The sequence below is a fragment of the Fukomys damarensis genome, unplaced genomic scaffold (assembly GCF_012274545.1).
Source record: "Fukomys damarensis isolate Sample0158 unplaced genomic scaffold, DMR_v1.0_HiC HiC_scaffold_23, whole genome shotgun sequence".
In the NCBI taxonomy this organism is placed as follows: domain Eukaryota; kingdom Metazoa; phylum Chordata; class Mammalia; order Rodentia; family Bathyergidae; genus Fukomys; species Fukomys damarensis.
In genome coordinates this window covers 22,381,695-22,398,454 of record NW_022900935.1, presented here as the reverse complement: position 1 = coordinate 22,398,454, position 16,760 = coordinate 22,381,695, and the positions used below count along the sequence as shown (strand labels likewise).

Genomic DNA, 16,760 nt, shown 5'->3' with positions numbered 1-16,760 from the left:
GAAAAAAAAAAAAAAAAAAAAAGTACCGGGGATATAGCCCAATTCAAAGAAAAGTTCAGTCCCCAGTACAACATACTCCCCTCCCCCAAACACCAGCAGCAAAACAATCATGAACCTAAAATATTCTTTCTTAGCAACCTTTGGCTAGAACTGCCAGTAGCAGCTGCCCCTTCCTTTCAGTCTGAACATGCTCACAGTCTCTTACCACTTGTGCAGTGTATTCACATGTATACACCTATACTACTCTAATTTATCTCAGTTATATTAATGTCTTAGTCACTTTTCTTATTGCTGAGACAAAATATCTGGAACCCTCAAGTTAAAGGAGGAAAGGTATGCACAGTTTACAGTTTGTAGAGGTTTCATTTCATTGTTAGCTGGCTCCAAGGCAGGGTGGCATGGCAGAGGACATCACAGAGGAGAAATAGTCTATGGTAAACAGGCAAGAGATGGTGAAGCAGCAACAGCAAGCTAGCCTTCTTTCTGTCCCTTACTGTGTATTCTATCCAGGTTGCAAATCTGTTGATTGCTGCCACCTATATCCATTATATGGGGCTTCCATTATCCACCCTCTTAATCTCATTGTCCACATTCAGACACCCTAATCCAGCCACCTTCAGAACTTCCCACCTATGAGTGCATGGGGATTTGGGGGGACATCTAGGTACAAATCATAATAGTTAACTTTAGCATTTGTGAGTCGTTCTTGTGCCTAGTGAAAATATTCCACACTGCCACATCCTAGGGAGAGTGCTAATAGACATTTTCACATTTGTTCATTTTATTATTTAGTTCTAATAGCACATCTACAATAATAAAGTTAAAAAGTGATATACAGGTGTTATATTGCCAAATTTCAGATGAAGAAACTGAGGTTCAGTGAAATTAGATAAATTCTTCAAGGTCTCAGCAGTGTTACAAGTTAGAATTTGAACCTAGAACTTATTCAGAGCTCCTTGTCTGATATTAGTCTTAATTTTTTTTTAAGCAGTGGTACTGTTTGTTCAGATGTTTTCGTGAAATTTAATAAATATAACCAGTAAAGGTATTACCGCTTTCATTGAAGAGATGAATAAATGGGGGGGCAGTTAATGGAGCAGGGACCTGTATGCCCAACTCCATGGCAGCTTAGGCATCTTTTGGGAATGCCTGAGATTCTTCTAAATAGCTTGAACACACTATATAAGCATAACTTTATCAAATTTTGTGAAATCTCAGCTCCTTTGGATCTCATAGGGTGTGCTTGCTTCTCTTTTTAACTCTTCTTGGTATGTGTTTCTTCTTCCCTATAATATACCTCTTATCACGCAGTAGCATTTTTCATTCATGTGAATTTGTATTCTGATAATGGTTATTCTTTTAGCCTTCTACTTGTTCACAGAGTTTTAATTAGAATTTTAGTGTGATTTATAGTTTATTTTTTGGAGCATCTAATAACTAACTCTTGTTTACTTTTTAGATTCTCTTTGTGGCCAGATGGGTTTGTATGGACAGGCTTGTCCATCTGTAACTTCATTAAGGTGAGTGCTTACTTTTTTCTTTGTTGGAATATCTAACACTTAAAATATAAACTCATTTTACATTGAATTTCAAGATGGAGTTCATAATGAAATATTATACCTTATTTTGTGAAGTAGTGCATCTTAGTGTAGTGGAGAGAGACTTTTGCCACCAGAGCTTTTTGTAGTAATGAGATTTGAATCTGCTCTTAATCTGCATTAGTAAATTTAGTGAACTAAGTGAACTTAGTAAGGTGATAGTTATATACATGAGATAACATAATTTTATACTTTTTTTTGTTGGGACAAGTATGTAGTTCAGATTGGTCTTGAATACAGAATGTAGCCCAGGTTGGTCTTGAACTCATGGTGATCCTCTTGCCTCATCCCCCCAAGTGCTGGGATTAATAGGCATATACCACCATGGCAGGCTAAAATTACATTTTAATAATAGTTACAGTAACAATGTTATATTCTATATGAGACAGTTCTGTTTTATTAGGGTTCTTTGCCTAGGCAGAAACCATACTAGTAATTTGAACAGACATGCTTTAATAGAGAGAGTGGTTAACTAGATATAAGGTTAAGTAGGTAACAGAAAAGAAAAAATGAAACTCAAGTTACGAAGATAAGACACAATAGGACACCAGATATTACCCATAAAATTCAAGGACAAGTGAAAAACTTAGATCCTGTTGAATTGAGATTTAGACCTGTGAGGAGAAATTGCTACAGGACTGATGCTGGTGTCAGTTTGGAAGATGGGACTTGTCAAATTGAGACCTAGACTTCTGAGGAGGGGTGCCCATGGTGCCCATGGTGTATTATGGAACTAGTTCAGTAAGTATTGGAAACACTGCAAACTGATTAGCTTACTGTTATGGGAATGGCCTGTTGGTGAAGAGATAAGCCTTTGCTAAGGAAACATTTTTATGAATCCCAGAGAGTAGACAGAAAGGCACAAGTGTCTCCCTCCAGATTTGCAGTCAGTTTTTAGTGCTTTGACTTGCTTGGTAGAGCTTTTAAGAACCCCACTGAAAAGTACAAGCATGGTTTGTAGAGAAAATTCTAGCTTTAGCATCACAAAGGATAATAGTGGGGAATGTTGCGCTTCGGAGCTGAGGGGCAGTAACTTAACTGTTCAGCAGAGTGCTGAGAAATATAAATATCTAAACAGATACTTTCTAAGATCTGTTTTGTACTCAGAATACCTGCATGTTGCTGAAAAACCCTAAGTCATGTGAAATTATATTTTATTGTTTTGGTTTTTTGTTTGTTGTTACCAGGGATCGAACTTGAGTCCTTGTGCTTCAGGCGATGGAACCACTAAGCTAAATCCCTGGCCCTGAAATTATATTTTAAAAACCCTTAAGATTTGAAAGTATTCCTTGCAGTCTGAATCTATTGCATTCATATCCTGAATTTGGATGGTGAGAGAGTAGATAGTGAGGGGATGCCACATTGTCCACATCTGTTTATTTCCTGAGTTTTAGATGGCAAGGTTAAGAGTGTAGATGGTGATAGACATAGTTTCTGTCAGACAGTAGAATTTTAAACATTTAACATAATCTGTTTAATTCCTGAGTTTCAGTAAGTTTAATTCAAATTCTGAAGTGTATTTGTATTTTATTTCTAAGTATAGATTCAGTAAGATCAAAAGCTTACTGAAAAGTTTATTCATACACCTAAATGCTATGTATATCTATCACTTGACTTCTTTTACATTATGTAGCAACAGACTATTTTTGTAATTTAATATTTTGAAGGCAGAATAAATTTGATGTTTCTTTTGAGAGCCTGCATTTCTCAATTACCTAATATTTTTTAGAGTATTTTATGGTTCACGTGTATATAGCTTGAGACACTGGTTTACTACAGTAGTGCTTGAAGTAGTTTCTGGTGACAGTCACCATCTTCCTGAGATTGTTTCCTCTTATCTTTTTCTGTTTCCTTGTTTACTTTTTGTTATACTTCTCCCTTTAAGATACCTTTTAGTCTTGATTTAATTTTTCTGTTTATGGGTGGTTTATTCTAGGGAACACATGGGGATATTTTAGTATGAGCTTTCCCAGAAAAATGTTAGTTCCACAGATGATTTCCTAGCCATCTGTTTCTTTATTGCTCTCCTCTTGATATTGATTGTCCTGATGTTTAGAATGACCTGATGTTTAGATTTATTTTAAGGCTTCTTGCTGCCTTGTTTCCAAAAGCAGGCTTGGTATTGACAGGCAGTTCTGGTGTGTAGTCTTAAAACCAGATAGATGCAGGTTCACTTCTCTTGAGCATGTATTAGCCATGTGATCTTGGGCAAATTACTTTTCCTAATTTTACCCTTAACAAGGTTGTAAAATGCTTATCTTACTGTTCTGTTAGGCTTCAGGAGATTAAACATATACGTAAGGCATCTGGCATATTTTTCCCTCTTTCATTTCCAGTAGTAGAAAGCAAAAGAGTTTGTTATTTTTAAAATAAAAGAGGGAACGAGACAGAAGTGTATCTTTTTCTGTCATCAGCTCAAGAATATGGGGTCATAGAGGATTTTTTTCCTCCTTCTGTTTCCTCTTCCTAAGATTCTTACGTTCTAGAATATCTACCTGTAAGTGTTCAGATTTACCATTGTCCTTTGAATTAAAGTTGTTATCATTTAATATTATATTTATTTTATTTGTAATTAAGATTTTTTTGTTTTGTTTTGTTGTTTCTTTTAAGGCAGAATCTCACTTTGTAGTTCAAATTGGCCTTAAAATCATTATGTAGCCTAGGCTGGCCTCGAACTCAAGGTGATCCTCATGCCTTGACATGTTGAGTGCTGGGATTACCAGTGTGTGCTCACATGTCCAGCTTAAAATTTTATATTTTTAAATTTTTATATTTTTATATTTTATATTTTTAAATAGTGGCAGAAGTAGCCTTTGCATTAACCATGTGATATTTTTTATTCTTTGTTAAACATTTCTGGAATTTGTAACACCTTACTAATTTGCATGTTTAAGTTGGAAAGTTCCATTTAAATAATGAGTAATGTGAAATCTCCTGACTATTCTAAAATATATTTTGGAGTTTCTAGGTTATCTTTTAAAGTTTTGTTGTGTGATATGGTAGCCACCGGACTCATGTGGCTATTTACATTAATTAAAAATAGATAAATAAAAAATGTAGTTCTTAGTTAACACTATCTACATTTTAAGTGCTCACCAGCCAAATATGGCTAGTGGCTATCACATTGGACAGCACAGAAGCATTTCATAATTGCAGGAAGTTCTGTTGGACAGTGATGGTATATAAACCCTCCTGATTATAATTTACTCTTTGAATTAAGAATCGAGTGCCCTGGGGCCTCTATTTCTGAACAGCTATTAAAGGAATACTACTGACTATTTATTGACTTAAGGACATGTTATAAAAGTTGCTTTTGTGAGTAGTGACTTTGGTAGCTAGCGTTTGTGCTATACTTATTACTTTACTAGAGGAATTAACGCTACTCTTTTTTTTTCTTTCAGTTCTAGGGATTGAACCCAGGGCCAAGGTCATGCTAGGCAAGTGCTCTACCACTGAGCCACATACCTTCAGCCCTGTTTGAGTACTTTATATACTTTAATTAAATTCTGCCAGTAGCTCTCTGAGGTCAATACCTTTATTTTTCTCCTTTATAAGTTAGGAAATGAGCCAAAGAAGCAATGCAAGCTAATCAGGAACAGATGTAGGTTTCATACATACCTGTAGGTCTTGCTCCAGTGCCCCTAGTGTGCTTAACCGTTAAACTGTACTGCCTCTCAGCTATCCGTATTGTATTTTGAGGCTTAAAAAAAGGATATTTGCCAAAGAAATATCCCATTTCATTGAAGATAGTATAAAATAAGCACAAAAGGGAAATATCAATGTAGAAAATTGTGGGGGGAAGTAGTAGAAAACCATTGACTTAATTTTAAAATATATTGTGTATGATTGAAAAAAGTCTTGTTATAAAAGGCAGTAATTCTTTTGGAGAGGTGGGAGAGAAATTTTAAGTTGTTATGAATTCATACCTGTAAGGAAGGTCCTGTCAGAGGTAAGATGGAATAAAAAGTATCACTAAATATATGGATGAGGGAAAGGGGATTTAAATATAAAGTCTCTACTAACGGTGCAGTAGCGTAAAATAATACTGAAAAATAGAAAAGAAAAACTATATATTTGACTTAGCAAGCTATTTTAGTCAAGCTTTGCTTGATTACAAATAAAGGAAGCCAGTACTGGACATTCGGCAGGAAAAAAAAAGATATCATTTGTACAATCTTAGGGTATTTTGTAGACCCCAGGATAGCTGAGTCTTTTGAGGATGAGGTTAGGTACTGAGAAAAGCTGTTAGGAACCTAGGTAATTTTCTTTTCTTTGAATCTAATTTATTTCCCGTTTCAATAGATAGTTGTCTTTGCCTTTTTGGTATGCAATCATCCTGTATCTCTCACATTCATGAATTACTCACTGAGGAGACCAGTCCAAATGGTTTCGTCCTAATTTTCTAGGACAGTGTCTCACTATGTAGTTGAATTAACCTTGAACTCGCTATGTAGCCCAGGCTGGCGTTGAATTCTCGGAGATCCTCATGCCTCAGCCGCCCAAGTGCTGGGATCATAGGTGTGCACCACCAGACTCAGCAGTCCCAACTTAAACTCCCAGAGAAGAAAATAAGGTGAACAGCTTGGATCATGTATCAACCCTGGTTTATACCCTTTTACATCCTTGTTACCTTACTGGTGCTCACATGGTATGATGGTATAGATAGGCTCTGGGGATGAAGGCAACACCGAGGAAAGACCTTGTTAGCTAGATGAAACACTACAGAAAGTGTCTGATAGAAAGCAGCATTTGTGCATTGTTGAGTGAGAAGAATTAGGATTTTAAGAAAGGATATATTGGGGATTCAGACCATTTCCTTGTAGTTGTATGGGTAGTGAATGGGATACTTGGTTTCTACCTTTATATCAGAACATCCAGAGTATCCTTATAGTTGAGGATTTGAAATTGGACTCATCTTAATTCTGCTCTCTAGTCTTAATTCTCCTTAAGCTGATAAATACAGTTGTGCACCATGTGATGATATTTCTGTCAACTGTGGACCACATTAACAGTGGTGTTTCCATAAGATTGTATTGCTTGATAACATTAGCTGTTTTTGTTGTGTAGGTAAGTACTCTCTTATGTTCATACCACAAAATTGCCTAATAGTGTATGTTTCAGAATGCAACCTTGTTGTTACCAATACATGACTGTATATCTTGAATATTACGTGCTTACTGGAATGCAGGAGTCTCATGAAAGCAATGGATGCAGCCAAGTCTGGTGACATACAATTTGGGGAGTCTGAAGCAGGATTGCAAATTCAAGGACTTAATCTCAAAAGATAACAAGAACCAGGGAGGTAGCTCATTGTTGGGGCACTTGCCTAGCATGGATGAAGTACTAAGTTCAATCCTTAGTACCAAGAGAGAGAGGTAGAGTGTAATATGTGTTATAACTTGTATAGTATTATAATTTAATATCTCACAGAATATACCCACCTTAATGATCACCACATCCAGTGTAGCGAATGTATCTATCATGTCCAAAATCTTCCCAGGACTGCTGTTATTCTACTTTCCTATTCTTCTCTATGCAAGATATCTAGTGGTCTGATTTTCTGTCCATTATGTTTGTTTACATTTTCTAGAGTTTTATATAAATGGAATCAGAGAGAGAGAGAGAGAGAGAGAGAGAGAGTGTGTGTGTGTGTGTATGTGTATGAGGACCTGGCTTTTATTCAGTGTAATTATTCACCTGTGTTGGGGGATGGATCAGTAGTTTTATTCCATTGGATTTGTTTATACATTCATCCACTAATGACGCTTGAATTGTTTCCATGCTTGGCTATTGTGAATAAGCATGCATGAACATATGTGTGCATATCTTTATATAAATATATGGTTTGTTTGGAGTAAATTCCTAAGATTGAAATCAGTAGATCATATGATAGATGTATGTTTAATAAATTGCCGAATTGATTCCAAAATGGTTATGGCATTTTACATTTCTACCAGCAGTGTATTAGAATTTGATATCTTCATCAGTACTTGGTATGGCCAGCCAGTCATTTTAATTTTAGCTATTCTAGTAGGTGTGTAGTAACACCTCAATGCAGTTTTATTTTGCATTGCATCTTATGATTTTTTTTTTTTTTTTTTTTTTTTTTTTTTTTTTTTTACTGGGGATCAAACTGAGGACCTTGTACTTGCAAGGCGGGTACAGTGCCACTGAGCTAAACCCCCAGCCTCTATGTCTTCTTTGTATAGTCTTTGTTTATATATTTTCTGGATACAAGTCCTGTTTTAAGATGTTTGCTTTGCAGGTGTTTTCTTCTAATCTGTGGCTTGTGTTCTTCATTCTCCTAACAGTGACTTTGAAGAACAGAAGTTTTAAATTTTGATTAAATTCCAATTTATTAGTTTATAAATTGTGTTTTGTTTGTGTTCTATCCAAGAAATATTTGCTTCACCAAATGTTACAAAGATTTTCTCTTATGATTTCTTCTATAAATTTTTATAGCATTAGTGTTTACATTTATTTAGCTCATACATTTTTCAGGTTTTGTTATGATGTGAGCTAATGGTCATTTTAAAAATTTTAATTTTAGTTGACTGTGACTTCTGCACTCAGATCCCTGTTCCTTTAAATTTTTGATCCATTTCCTATAAACTATAAGGTGCTTTTATATAACAGGCTGAACTTAATCTAATTTTTTAAAGCCAGTCTTGAAATTGCAACAAGGAATCTAAAAGTAGATATTAGAGTGTGCTTAGGATTCTCTGAGAACAACTGTTTAATCACACAGTTCTGTAATAATAGGAATGTCTATAATAATGAATAATCTACCAATATTATATAAGTTAATATTGCAGATATTCTATATTGTTAAACAGCTCTGTGTCAGGTTGCTTATTTAAGACTTCTAGGTAATTTAGAATTTATTTCTTTTGCCTTTTCAGGGCCTGTGTACCTTATGAAGAGCCTGGCATTATTACTTGTGGTCAGAGGAGCTTGTATGATGCCAGTGGTGTTTTTTTGTTTTTTTTGGTTGGGGGGTTCCAGAATCAAACTCATGGTCTCATGCTTGCCAGGAAGGCACTGTGCCACTGATCTACATCCCCGGCCCCTGTTTTTGTGGTTTTTTTAACCCACAGTGTTGACTTGAATTCACTTATATTTGTTACTTGTTATACATTCTGATGACTTGGACAAAAATGAAAACAAGCAAGTATGTCTAGGAACATTTCCTTCCTCCCTCCCTTGTTGCCTTCTTTTTTTTTTGCAGTACTGGTCATTGAGCCCAAGAATGTTTTCTGCCACTGAACTACATCCCCAGTCCCTGTTTGTTTGTTTATTGAGACAAGGTCTTGCTGAGTTGCATAGGTGGTATTCAAACTTCAGATCCTCCTGCCTCAGCCTTCTAGGCATGTGACTGTGCTCAGCTAATATTTAACAGTATATTAATCAATAATAGTTGACCTCTATTGAAATTCGCTGTGTACTGTGTTCCACATCAGTTTTATCATTTACCTCATGTCAGGGCTGAGGATGTAGCTTAGTGGTGCTGACCTTGCCTGGCAAGCATAAGGTCCTGAGTTTGATCCCCAGTACCGAAGAGGGAGGGCCCTACATGTCATGTAGCATGTGGAAAACAATGCTGTACACTTACATGATGATTAGTAGAAAAGGCTAATCATATTTTATTATAAAAATAGTTTTGACCCTTTAAACCCCTTTGAAGGATGTCTAGACCACACTGTGACAGCTGCTGAACCACAGAATTCATGTGTAGCAATGCAACCCCCCTCTTCTCCCTCCCTCCCTCCCTCCTTCCTTCCTTCCTTCCTTCCTTCCTTCCTTCCTTCCTTCCTTCCTTCCGTGCTTGCTGTGTGTTACAAACTTATCTAGTGCTTTATATGTATTGACTTTGGGATAGTTACTATTTTATCTTCGTTTTACAGATAAGAAATATGAGGTATAAAGAGGATAATTTACAGCCTGCCTTAGTGGTGCACACTTGTAACCACGAGTACTCATGATGGTGAGGCGGCAGGATTGCATGTTCAGGTCAGCATAGCCAATTTAGCGAGACCCTGTCTCAAAATAAGAACTCTCTCAGTGGTAGAGTGCTTGTCTTGCTTGGCTCTAAATGACTAATTTACTTTTTAAAAATCATATAGCTGGAGTAGAAGCATTTGGATTCCAATCCAGGCAGTTTTCTTCCCTCAGAGATTGTTCTTAATCACAAAACCATGTCTTTTCTGATACAGGACATCAGCTGATAGTTTGCTTAAATTGAACCAAGACTAGAAATTCTGATATTGGTGGTGTATTTCTAATTTAGAGAAAAAGTATTGCCATCTTGTTTTCATTTTTAAATAGCTGAGGTTATGACTTTTATTTACAGGTCTAGGATTTTCATCTTAAATTGCAGGCCATAGGTTGGGTGAGAATACCTTCCTTAGAAAATGTGTATTTTCTCTATCTCTGTTTACAACTTTAATCAAAGTTTGTCTTTTAGGATTTGGCTTTAAGTGGCAAGTAACATCCAACATGTTCTAAATTTTTTCTATTTTCTCTCTGTTATAGCCTTCGTGTATAGTTTGCCTTCCAAATTCTACAGGTGATAATCCTTTGTCACCATTTTTCCAGCCTGCAGTATCAAGACATTAATTAACTCACTAATGCTTCAAAAGAATGTCTTGTTTTAAGTTCTGTTCTGTCATTTCATTGCCACATGCTAAGTTCTGTGTGTGGTAGAAATTGCATTTATCTGTTAATGGAGACTCTTTTATATTAAATACTTTAAAATCTGGAAGATAAGCATTTCAGGCCTGGGATGGTAGCTTCATGCACAAAATAGAGATCCAGATTACTTCTTTTTGCTTTAATGTCCTCAGTGTTGGCTTGTTTTTTCTAGATTACCTAGTGATGGAAGATAACTGGTGGAACAATAGCTATTGTTATTGACATTCCAGAGAGAAAGATAGGCAGAAGGCACAGTGCCAAGTTGAATAAAATCAGGATATATTCCTAAGGAAGATGGTAAGAACAAGTACTCCATGATGTAGCTTCTGCTTCTAGTTGCCTTGGGCATATAGTAAAGTACAGTACAGACACTACTGTAATAAGAGCAACAGTACATACTGATCTCAGAGATTCATGTGATTAGACGTATATAAGAATCACTGTGGTGGTAATTACAGGAATTTCTTCCTGAGTTCTCATTTGCCCAATTTTTCATGTGCTGCCAAGTCTTACAGTAAAATGCCATGTGCCAGGAATGGAGTGGGAGGATTCCATAATATTTGGGTCACAAGATTATTATCCTTACCATTATTCTTATTCCTTACATTTTACTGGTGTTTTTCCTCTTACTCTGTTTAGGGAGAAAATATCTCTTACTGTTTCCCTATACCTTTTGATATTGTTGGAATTTGGAAACTTCTGAGTAAGACTTTGCTACTCCCTGAGAATTAGGATAGTTACAGAGTGAGGCCCAAGCAGTGTGGTACAGCAGCTTAAAACATATATGAGATCACATAAGAGATACTATTTTATTAAGTCTTACTTTTGACTAAATGACTTGGTTTTGAGCTGTTGCATCTTAATACTCCTTACCCTTTTAATTTTAATAAAACTCTTTACTGAAGTTCTTTTAATCAAATAACCATCATAGATTGAAGAACTTCAGACATAAGTTCTCCATGCTTTGCTTTCTCCTACAAGTAACATGTTCTTTTATCTTTGCTATTATCTTCTCAGTTTTCTCTGCCATCCCAGTAGAACTGTTTTTGTTTCAGTGTAGGCTGCCTATTAGTCTGTGTTCTGAGTCATACTTCTTTCAACTTAGAAAAGACTGATTCTATAAGTATCCTTCTCTTTTAAGTCCTCACTCTGACCTCTTTCAGCATTTAACAAGTGTTTTGGCTTGTAACAGGTGTTATTGATATGGGAGACGCTTGCCTACACCTTTGTTGAGCAGTTGCTATTTCAGTCATGAAAATTTCTTTCAAGGAGCTGAGTCTCCTTAATAGTAAAGATAATTACATTTCTGTAGAAATACTGTGATACCCTATTATAGGAGCAGGATCTAATTCTGCTAAGAAGATGGAAGGCAGAGAGAGGATATTGACCAGGCTTCTGTAATGGGAGATGTTTGGTTGGTGTCTTGAAGGACAAGTAGAAGCTACCCAGGCAAAGTGAGAAGGAAGGGACATTCCAGAAAAGATTATTCCTAGTTACTATGTTATTTTAAAAATATTTTGTACCTGGCGTGGTATTGGTAGCATTAGAAATACTAGTGTATGATCACTATCCTCTATGGGAAGCGGGGAGTCGAGAAAGAGAGATGAGAGTAGACAGCTTAGGCTTGTAATCCAACTATGTATATAAAGCAGCACGTAAAATGCCAAATTGAGGTTAGAGAAGGATTAATATAAGCTAAAGTAGTTGTAAATGAGTTTAGACTTAGCAGAATAGGAGAAGGGGAGACATAGAAAATGTTTGGATGTAATGGTATGAAAGCAATGTTGACAGATTTCTCTTGGAGTATATGCATGGACTTGAGGTGATTAGCAGGGAGGATGGTGAGAAATCAAGAGTCCAGGAGGTTGACTAGGAAGCTTTTGGAATGAGGTGAAGTAATGAGGGCCTGACATTTCTTAACCAGATTTCCATAACCAGATTCCCCAGAGCTTTCCATGCTGTTTTTAAATTTACCACCATCTGTTCTCATCTGCAAGTGTCATCACCATTCCACTAATAGGTTTCCTTCTAAAGTTACTGGTGATCAGGCCAAATGTAATGGTCATATTTTGTGTTTCTGCTTAATGGGAAATTACTTAGCCACCAGTGTAAGCACCAAAATAGGAGCACTTTTTACCTCAAAACCAAGAATACATACAGTTTAATTATTTATATACAAAATAATTTCCATCTTTTCAGTTTCAGATACATTTTATAGTGTATTTGAAATTTGGTCTAGCAGAACAAATGAATGTGAGCACAGTTCTTACGTAGGATGTCTTTGAAGACTAGGGACCCTTTTCTTTGTAGTCTACTTAGGTTTTAACTTTCTTCAAGGCTTTGTTGAAGTTCTTATTTTCTCCTTTTAAGATGGCACTCCATGTTACTTCACTCCCTTTTCTGAACTTTAGAGCTCAGTTTTGTTCTTTGATTAACTTTTTCTTGTATTTGCACTTCCTGATTGAACTATAAATTCCTTCCTCTGGCGTGGCTCTGTACACATACAAAATATTAAATTCTTTTTAAATATATTATAGCACATTTAAAAATCTATTTATGTTTATTTCATTGAGACTCATAAGGTCTCATTACTTGAACTGGTGGACAGGAAGAGAAAGTAAAGGTGGTTTTCAGTAGAGGGTATCTGCAATAAGAATTATATTCCAGTGTGGATTCATGCTCTTACATTAAGTTTGAAAGCATATGTGACTGGGTGCTTTGCCAATTTGAACAAAATAAAGCTCTAGTGGAGATTAGTGTGTAATACTAGCCAGTGTTTATTGTGAATGAAGCGTTAATAATAATAGCAAAACTAGTGTTATTACCACCACGTCAGTAGCTAACATTCTTTAAACACTGTTTGCCTGAAAATGTTCTGAGTGCTTTATTTTTATATCTGGTAGTCTTGTTTCAATTATCATCCTCTATTTAAAGATGAGCTATGGTAGAAAAGGATTGGGAACCAATAGATCTGATTAAGATCTGTTTTAGTTTTTCTGGGTACTGTGTGGAATTGGGTGAGCCTTTAACTTTATCTTTTTTTTTTTTTTTTGGTACCGGGGATTGAACTTGGGACCTTGTGCTTGCAAAGTAGGTGGCGGCACATCTTAATTTTTCATCTTTAGTTGAAGCAATTAGTTTTAATCTCTGGGGTACTTTCCTTACTCATATGATATTGTGTGATCTAGGCGGTCGCACATCTTAATTTTTCATCTTTAGTTGAAGAGATTAGTTATACTCTCTGGGATACTTTCCTTACTCATATGATATTGTGTGATCTCTAAATATCCTGTCTCTATTCTTAAGTCCATATAACTTTTTTCATAACTGGATCAGTCATTTTTGATTATTATAGGATGGTAGGTTCTAAATATCCTGTCTCTATTCTTAAGTCCATATAACTTTTTTCATAACTGGATCAGTCATTTCTGATTATTATAGGATGGTAGGTTTTTTTTTTTTTAATCTTTGAAGGTGCTATTTGGGAAAATTTAAAGCTTAAATTTCAAAAAATGCATATACTAGAGAAGGAGAGAATTTGAGAAGATTTGGAAGGCAAAACTGAATCAATATCAGAAAAGCAAGATAGTTACAGAACTCTTTACTGGTAATGCAGAATCCTCATAGCTGTCTCTTGGTTTATAATTGCAGTTGCTTACTCTAGTTTACTTTATTGTACATTAGTTTTCCTCTCAAGATACTCCTAGATTGAATATTTTCTGTTTATATGTTATCACATTTAATTTTCAAAGTAATATTTTAACCATGGTATTACTGTTTCATTTTACAGATGAAAAAGTTGGGGTTAAGAGATAACGAACATTTTCACAGTCCTACAGCTACGAACTATTGGAAGGTGTACTTGAATTCTGATCTCGCTGATTCCATAGCCTATCTTCCTTATTAATTCTATATTGCCTTCTAGAAGTTTATATTCTACTTAAGAATATTGCAAGCTGCTTTCCACTAGGAGCCATTTGGGATAAGGGGTCTGTATAGAATTTTCTTAGCCACAGTTTTGGAGGGGACACATTCCTGAGTATTGAACTCAGACCGTTTCGCATGCTTGGTAAGCCCACTCCCACTGAGCTACATTACATGCTTAACCCCAAATGCTTTCTTTCTCTTTTTTTTTTTGGTACTAGGGATCAAACTTGGGTCCTTGGGCTTGCGAGGCAGGTGGTGGAATCACTGCCCAATGTTTTCTTTTGATGGAGATGCTTTATTTTCTTTTTTCCCTTTATTTTTATATCACTTACAAATCATTTCATTCTTCTCTATTGTATTGCCAGGGTCATAATTCTTGCTTTTTGAGCCCAGGATAGATGGTCTTACATCTCTGCTGAACGTTAACAATTTCATTGTGAACTGTCAAATTTCCTTTATATATTCTCTTCTTCAGTTCTGAAAATAGCTTCTTTCCTTTTCTCAAATATGTGTTAACGTGGCAGATTTTGTATTCTTTTCTTTGAGTGGTAATGGTTTGAATATTGTACCCTGGAAGATAAATACATCAGAGAATCTATACTACTGGACATTTTCCCAAGCCTGTCCTTAATCTTGTAATGCTTTTCTTCCTGGCCATTTATATGATTTAATCTCTTATATGTTCCTAGATCTTAATTTTTATAAGCTGGTCTCTTCACATTTTTCTTTTTTTTTTTCCATGAAGTTTATTGGTACATTTTAGGTATACAACACAGTTACATTCATCGTTGGGATCTTGTACTTTTACATGAATGTATCTTGGTTCTTATTTTTTCCCTATCCCCTGCCCCCTCCCTTCCCTCCCTCTTGACATTTTTCTTTTAATTACTTCCTAGTACTGCCTATCCTCCTCTTTACTTGATCACCAGTGTCCTTGACTTTGCATTCCTCTTTTTAGTCATTTCCTTCAGTTAGGTTGTCTTTTTGCTATTCTTGTCTGTGGTGCTTTACTCTTCCTACCTCCCACCTGCTCAATACCTTCTTTCCTCCATGCAAATTCCTGTGTGATTTCTCAGTTACCTCTATGACTTTTTGCCTTCAGTTTAACTTTTAGTATTTCTGTTTGTATGACTCCCCTAAAATTTATATGAAAGATCTGTAGTCCTAAGTTTTTAAGAGTTTGTGGTCGTTTGATGTGTAAGCAGGTAAGCTGCAGATGGAGTTTTTTGTACCAAGATCTTGTTGCCCTATTAAAGTGGCAGACATTCTTTACTAGAAAGATTTCCATCAGCACTACTTTGTGTATATGTATTGTAAACACTCTCAAAACATGTTTGTTATGTTTTGAAGAGAAGCAAATTAAGAAAAAAGATTGGAAATGTTGATCCTTTAAATATTTGATTTGGTTATTAACATACTCAATCTTTTTCCTCCAGATTTAACTCAGACTTTCCCTCACTTTGGAACACCTAGATTTGTGAATATTGGATTATTTTGAGAAGCAGGGGTTCTTTCCTTGATATTGACTAAGAAGTCTATTTACCTTCAGGATGACATCTGAACTGGAGAGCAGCCTAACATCTATGGACTGGTTACCACAGCTCACCATGAGAGCAGCCATCCAAAAATCTGATGCGACACAAAATGCACATGGAACAGGAATTTCTAAGAAGAATGCACTCCTTGACCCAAATACAACTCTGGACCAGGAAGAAGTTCAACAGCACAAAGATGGGAAACCTCCATACAGTTATGCCAGCCTCATTACGTTTGCTATTAATAGCTCACCCAAAAAGAAAATGACTTTAAGTGAGATTTACCAGTGGATTTGTGATAACTTCCCATATTATAGAGAGGCTGGCAGTGGTTGGAAGGTAAGGATTTTACTTAAATTACTATTTTTGTGCAGTAGCAATGGTAATAGTACTGACTGCTGTTGAAAGTAAAGATTTCAGGAAGCTCAATGGAAGATGCAATTCTTATTCATCATTTTTAGAATTTCGAATGGAAATTTTTTTAAGTTTAGGTGACTAATGTACATTTGGTAAACTGTTAGAGCTTTACTTTGTAAAACAGTGAGAATGTTGTCTTCAGTAGCCTACAATACTTAACAATGCAGATAAGTTGCTAGTGAGTCAAGGTAAAAAAAAGTAATACTGTTTTAACATTCACATCTTTAAAAAAACTTTATTTTGAATGACATTCAGATTTATTACAGGAGTTACAAAATTACTAAAGGAGATTCTCCTGAACTGTATGTTTTATCAGCTTCCTCTATTGTTAAGATTTTACATAACTACAGTATAATTAAAAAAACCAAGAAATGAATACTGGTATAAAGTTACTGATCAGGTACTGTTTTTCCCTTTCCATGTATATTTTATTAGTACTTTGGTGCCTTGGTTCATGAACTTAATTTGTTCTCTGATTTTGGAAAAGATGGCCATGTTTGTTTGTGTGGGAAAGATGGTTGTAATTGTTTGTCACCCGGTACAGAGTTTGCAAACATGAGCATTTGTGAATCGAGGTACCACTCTATATATT

The 16,760-nt window shown here is 35.7% G+C and overlaps 1 protein-coding gene across 5 annotated transcripts in view; it reads left to right on the top strand.

The window, feature by feature from the left end:
• Foxj3 (forkhead box J3) overlaps positions 1 to 16,760 on the top strand; it is a 111,480-nt gene that overhangs the window by 19,842 nt on the left and 74,878 nt on the right. For all 5 annotated transcript variants that reach the window (XM_010633951.2, XM_033767346.1, XM_010633942.2 and 2 more), the window contains exons 2-3: positions 1,460 to 1,520; positions 15,766 to 16,090. In XM_010633951.2, coding sequence (XP_010632253.1) covers positions 1,477 to 1,520; positions 15,766 to 16,090 — 369 coding nt within the window. In that variant the 5' untranslated portion in view covers positions 1,460 to 1,476. The remainder of the gene's footprint in view (positions 1 to 1,459; positions 1,521 to 15,765; positions 16,091 to 16,760) is intronic.